General features: G+C 38.1%; 1 protein-coding gene across 1 annotated transcript; it reads right to left on the minus strand.

Moving 5' to 3' along the window:
• Positions 1 to 59: 59 nt before the first annotated feature.
• LOC107101824 (zinc finger CCCH-type antiviral protein 1-like) lies at positions 60 to 4,309 on the minus strand. Its single transcript, XM_015400884.1, has 8 exons — positions 4,306 to 4,309; positions 3,895 to 4,024; positions 3,656 to 3,800; positions 1,695 to 1,815; positions 1,520 to 1,598; positions 1,285 to 1,387; positions 1,071 to 1,191; positions 60 to 935 (listed from the first exon to the last, which is right to left on the minus strand). Exons 1-8 carry the CDS (start codon positions 4,307 to 4,309, stop codon positions 874 to 876), a joined length of 765 nt encoding a protein of 254 aa, XP_015256370.1. The 3' UTR covers positions 60 to 873.
• Between the last annotated feature and the right edge of the window lie 2,399 nt (positions 4,310 to 6,708).

Here is a 6,708-nt window from a genome sequence, read left to right on the forward strand (position 1 = left end):
TTGCTTAGTTGAATCCAGGTGGCGACTTTTTTGTTGGCCAGGCAGTGTATATTTCTTAATAAGAACTCCCAAATATGGCCAAGTGAAATATAACACCAACAAAAAAACTCATCTACGGAGGGATTTTTGATTTCTTATCTTTAATTCGGAACAACTGAACATCACACAAACCTTAACAGGTACAGAAGTTGTCTTTGCCTAGCTATACACAGGATTTACAGCAAATAAAGTGCCTCATACTTATAATTAATGAAGAATAACACAAATTTGATATGTTGTGTATTTTCACCTCTTCTTCAGTTCCCGTTTAAAGCTGGAAAAGGATTCCTACCACAGACTTTAATCAGATCAGCACCAGGTTGAACATTTTACCTCAACAGAAAAAGTAAGACAGGAAAATAATAGCAGCACAATGGGAAGATATGTAAAAAGGAAACAGATCGACACCTAAAATGAGCAACAAATGTGTATTTTATTTTTAAATCAGCATTTATATACACAAATCTGTTTAGTGCATCAGCAGAATCAGCAGGCACATAATAAAATCACATCCTATTTCCTATTATACCACTAGCTCTTTCTTTTTTCTTTAACACACCAACAAAAAATGTATTTGCAGACGATTTCCTTACCGTACAGAAAACTAACATGCTAAGATCCAAAGCATAGTGCATTATTCTCAGGCTGATTTCCTGTATCTACTTATTAACCTTAATGAGATTTAATTTTATTAAACAGACAATTACATTTTCTCTTTGGAGTCATATAATAGAGCCGTAAATGCTGCATGATGTAATGCATAAACACCCTCACACTTCCAAAATGAAGGCACTAACTCAGTCTCAAACAGTTCTGTGGCTCCAGCTTTAATGCTCAAACCAGCACTCGTCTGATCCTACGTGTATGATTAGTGGTTTGGTTTTTTTGAATCATGGCTGAAAAGAAAAAAAGAAGATGAAAAATTTTGATTAAATTGAGCTTTTTTTTATTGAGCATTTTGAAATGTTCCTCTCATTATTTTAACTCTCAAATTGTAATAATTTAATCAAAAAATAATATGAAAACCTCACATGCAAAGTCCAGCTTGTAGGGGTATCCATTTACTGTGAATGTGATGCAGTCTGTGGGGTTTTGCTGGTACTTCCTCTCAATCTCATTACTGTTCAGGGAGCACTCGGTCAAAGTGCCATACTGTTGAGAAAAAAAAAACATACATGTTGCAATCAACCAGAAAAGACAAATGTCTGAGATCAAATGTGGCCACATAACATGAACTCTGCTGACCCTGTGTTTAAACTTATACCAAGCCCCACTGTGCCCTTCAAACTGCCACTGTGGTTGGGAGCCCAAGGAAAGCATCTGGAGAGCAGAGCCTAACTGGACGGCTCTGAAACCATAACATTTGGACTCAGTCACAACATTTAAAAGAGGAAAAACTTGCCTCGCTTAGCTTGAAAATAAAATCCTTTGAAATCATACGCCGTTATTAAAAATTAGGCCTTGGAACGACATTTCTCACCCAACATCGTTCAAGGTGAATTTTGGTCGCCTGCGCACGTCTCTGCATGAACCAGTGGCAAGGTTGATTTGGGTCATAGCTGTAAATACAAGCACCTTTAGTTACAGTGCAAATATGCAAAATGTTGACTTAATTGTAAGGAAATAGCTCCCAGAAATTCATTAACAGCACATACTGTAAAAATCCAGTGAATAAATAGTGAGGCCAATGGTGAATTGAATGGTTCCCCGGGGGTTCTGAGTGAAATGCATCTCAATGTCTTTGCTGTCAATGGATGTCGATGACATGTTTGAGCTCTGAAGATTGAAAAGGAAGAAAATATTCAGTTTAGGAGGGGAAGGAGGAGTAAAAATAATCTACTATAAACACAATAAAAAAAAAAAAAAAACAAGCTTTAATCTTAAAACATTTATTAACCATGAAAACATATCCCATATCAGTAGATAATGTTGGACGCTCAACTACAGTCGCTTTTGCCTTTGTAAAATAAAGAAATAAAAAAATGTCAAAAGTATTATAGCAAATCTTCTATTACATAATTCTGCTATTATTAAATTACTGAAAAAATATCACAATGATCAATTTTCCAATTTTTTCCCCTCTTAGAGTTCATAATATTTGAATTATAATGTCTAGTCAATTCAAATATTTTGTGATACACTTGAGTAAGATTCTTTTAGCTGTTGGATCACATTCCGGCCCATGGCACCATGGAGCCTCAGCTTTACCTAGGCATGAGAGGTTTGTCCATGCGTCTATTCTTATTTAAGGCAAGAGTCACCTGGAGTTTTTGTTTTTGTTTTGAAAGGTTAACTCCACTTCAACACACTTCAAGTAGTAGCAGGATTGATATGGTCCCTCTCTTTTGTAAAAAAGTAAACAGAGCTGTGGATTAAAAGAAATCAGCATATAACCGGAATCTAAACTGTTGTAGCCTATGGATTTTATGCAGTTGTTTGCTTCAGTATTATTGTGCAAGTAGGGATATTATTAAAGCAAAATGTTTTCAATTCTGGGATATTTTTCCATACCAAACCAGAACTCTTAAAACGTTTCATGGGACTGTCCCATTACCTTGCATAAACTTTTTGAAGGGCAAGGGTGGAAAGAAAAAAAAATTGTGGACACATATATTGTGTCATATATTGTGTCCCCTCTTTAAAGTGCTCTTCGCTCCCAAGGCTGTCAAGGAGGCATTTTAGCACACTTTTTGGCTCCCAAGGGGGCACTGTTGCACACATTTTGGTTCCCATGGGAGCGCCATGGCACACATTTTGGGGCACTTGCTTCCAAGGGGGCACTATAGCCAACATTTTGGCTCCCAAGGGGCACTATTGCACACGTTTTGGTTCCCAAGGGAGCGCTATGGCACACGTTTTGGGGCACTTGCTTTTAAGGGGGCACTTTAGCACACGTTTTGTCTCCAAAGGGGCACTATTGCACACGTTTTGGTTCCCAAGGGAACGCTATGGCACACGTTTTGGGGCACTTGCTTCTAAGGGGGCACTTTAGCACACGTTTTGTCTCCAAAGGGGCACTATTGCACACGTTTTGGTTCCCAAGGGAATGCTATGGCACACGTTTTGGGGCACTTGCTTCTAAGGGGGCACTTTAGCACACGTTTTGTCTCCGAAGGGGCACTTTAGCACACATTTTGGTTCCCAAGGGGGCAGTTTAGCACACATTTTGGTCCCCAAAGGGGCAGTTAAGCACACATTTTGGTTCCCAAGGGGGCACTTTAGCACACATTTTGGTTCCCAAGGGAGCACTTTAGCACACTTTTTGGCCCCCAAGGGGCACTTTAGCACACATATTGGTTCCCAAGGGACACTTTAGCACACGTTTTGGCTCCCAAGGGTCACTATGGCACTCGTTTTGGTTCCCAAGGGGGCACTATAGCACTCGTTTTGGCTCCCAAGGGGGCACTATAGCCCTCGTTTTGGCTCCCAAGGGGCACTATAGCACACATTTTGGCTCCCCCTATTTTGGCATTTTTAGATCTGTTACACATTTTATATGAAAAAAAACTTTCTGCTGAGATAACAACACAAAGTGTAAAAACAACCAGAATATCTTAGTTGCAGCCAAGTCTTTGGGGAAAATGTACAGACCTGGAAGCTTTACACCGTTTCTCACCTGTGATCCATATTCACACCATAGGTCATCATCTCTGTAGTACCAGGCGATGTCCTCAGCCTGTCCTTGAGGAACGAAGCTCAGTCTCCGCACCTTCAGTGCTGCGCTATCAGTTTTAAGCTCATCAAAGTCTATAAAAACCTTGCTATGATTGACAGATGATGCATTTCAGTACATTTTATATCTTTCTTGTAAATAAACAGTCAAATTCATTTTCCATGCAGTAGGAAACTACAAACCCTATGCTTGTGTTGATAGTGATTCCCTTTGCTCCAGGCTGGCAGTAGTGAGTTTCGATGACATGATCATTCTCTATTTTTAGCCACTGACCTCCAAACATCAGCTGCCACAAATAATTGTTCCCACTCACTGAGAAACAGGGATTTTGACATTTAAATGAATGCATCAATAGAAAAAGAGGTGAAACCATTTAGCTGTACATAACTTCTTAAGGATTTCTTTCTATATCATTTAATTTTTGGAGCTGTTCCTTTTGAACCCAACAGCCAAATTCTAACCTCTAACAACTCAGACACTCAACATGATCTGCGATGAATAAGCTACAATAATTAAGCAGGAGGAAAGTTTAAGGACAAAAATGATTTCATGTCATTTTTGACTAATGATAAAAGAAGAAAAGGCTCACTTACTCATGCTACTCTTTAGCCATGTGGTCACATCAGTGAACAAATGGTTTCACTTTTTATCTTTCACCTCAAGACATAAAGCAATAAAAGTTTGGTGGGAGGGGCAATAAGGCCCTTTATTATTTCTGCTGTACTGTTTGCACATATAACATTCTATTAAGGGTGGCTATCTTTTCAAAATGTAAAGTAATTTGTGGAAATAAATGTTTTGGAGGCAGTAAACATATTTAAGATTGGGCTCATAATTTTGTATTAAAATGTATATCTTTAAATGTGTGTTTTCTTGGCCCATTGGACAATAAAAAGCTTCAACGTAAAGCTTTTATTACCTATGAGCGGGAAATCATCACAATAAACAAGAAAAAAAAAGGCTGTAAATCATAAGTCCTTATGGTCTAACTCTAACTTTTGCATCTTGTTCTCTTAAACCAGCTACCTTTGTTTCCTCTTGCATCACAGTTCCAGGCACATAATAAAGATGGGTTTTATTATTTTACATGGAGCTACACATAGACAAACATATAACTGACATTTAATATTGCAAATATATAATGTGTAATAATAGTATAAGGATAAGATTTTTTTTTTTGCAGAGGAACAGAACCCTAACAAATGTAAAGTGACAACAGTTTAAATTTATAGTTAAATAGTATTTGCATGTGTGGAGATGTGTATTTTTTGCAATGCAAATTGTCAGTGAGGAGTTGTAGGTAAGAACAGAAGCAAGGTGTTTTTATTGTAGAGCTGCTCAACAAGTGGTTAATCACCCACCTTTAGACAGATTCATCACCCTCAGAGGAAAGCCCAGTGAGGTTGGTGACATCCAGAAGCTGCTGGAGCTTGGTGGAGGGGTAACTGTCAAACTAAAATATAACTAACACAAAAATACATAAAACGTGCAAACCCCCCCATCCCAAAAAAAAAAATACAAAGCAACCCAAATTGGAGGAATGCTGTAAGTAAATCAAAGAAAATAGAGAATATATGCTCCAAACACAAAACTTAAAACAAAGAAATAATGCTAACAGACGAAGATGCAAAACAAAATAAAGGAAAAACACCACATGTTGCAAAAACAACTGCAATCTAAGAATAGCTGCTAACCAGCTCTGCATAATGGATGTGATTTAGAAAACTAGAGAGGAGCAATCATCGACCCAGAGACCAAATCCTTAGTAAAGCCATAAACAGAATGCAAAGGAAGATTAAATGGTTTAAAAATAATTAAAAGAAAAATACATTTTCTTTATTCTCTCCAATAATCCTCTAAACAACGTCCTGTCGATGGCTTTGCAAAGGATATAAGCAGACATCAAACACACACCCCTCCCAATAGTCTTGATCACCTTCATTATAAAGATGGAAATTGCAGCTTCTCTGGTTGTGTTTTCTACTAGCATTGATCCTTCGCTTGTTTTTTTTATTGGTATCATTTATGTGTTTGCATTTTGACTTTGCTGCTCATTATTTATGTAATTGCATAATTTTTTTCCTTTGCATGTGAGTAATAGGTTTTTTGTTGGTCAAATTTATGAGTTTTCTAGTTTATTTTATGTGTTTGCAGGACTTATGGCACTTATTGAGGAAAATCAGGAATACTGGGAAAAGTCATCCAATCTTTAAGCAGGTGGAAACATTTAAAATCTCCGTTGAGATGATAAAGATGTCTGTGAATAAAGGTGGTAGCTGGTCAGCCCATTGCCTCAGGGTGAATGCAATGTGTTGATTGATGGAGTATCTGTACAAACCATCTCAGTCTGGCTTTATCTTAAAAAAACATCTAACATAAAGCATCCCTATGATTTATTCAATCCTGCTCCAAACCCACCAGTTCACTCCTCAATGTCTTTATTTCTGCTACATCCACCTCTGCTTCATGTCTCCTCCTTCCTTGATTGTACCTACCTCCTCCTGCCACTAAACCATATATATGCTAATATCATAGTTCATGGAGATTGTTTTGCTGTTGATCCAACATTCAACCTACTCCCACCTTGAACTCTTTTCCCACTCCTACAGTACAGTACACCTGTCATGCATCTCTCATTCATGTTTTGCTCAACTCTAACATGCTTCCTGCTACTCCAGACTTGCTCAAATAGTGACTCGGCTCCTCCAAAGCCATTCTTTCATATGCCTTCTCTAGATCTGCAAAAACGCAGCCCCTGCTGACACCCTCTATAGTTCTGAATCAACAGCCTCAAAGCAAACAATGCATCTGCAGTAACTTCATTTTATGGATCATCAACTTTATTCCTTTCTAGTTGCCATAGTTCTACACACCTCCCTTGCTTTAGGAAAGTGGTATCAGCTCATATCTCCTCCATTTTTTAGCTGTCTATTTGTTCTCTCAGATCTCATGTCCAAAACGCTTCTGCTGTCTCTCCTGGACATTTCCAAACCTTC

Source organism: Cyprinodon variegatus, unplaced genomic scaffold, assembly GCF_000732505.1.
Source record: "Cyprinodon variegatus isolate N-32 unplaced genomic scaffold, C_variegatus-1.0 Scaffold1159, whole genome shotgun sequence".
NCBI classification, from domain to species: Eukaryota; Metazoa; Chordata; class Actinopteri; order Cyprinodontiformes; family Cyprinodontidae; genus Cyprinodon; species Cyprinodon variegatus.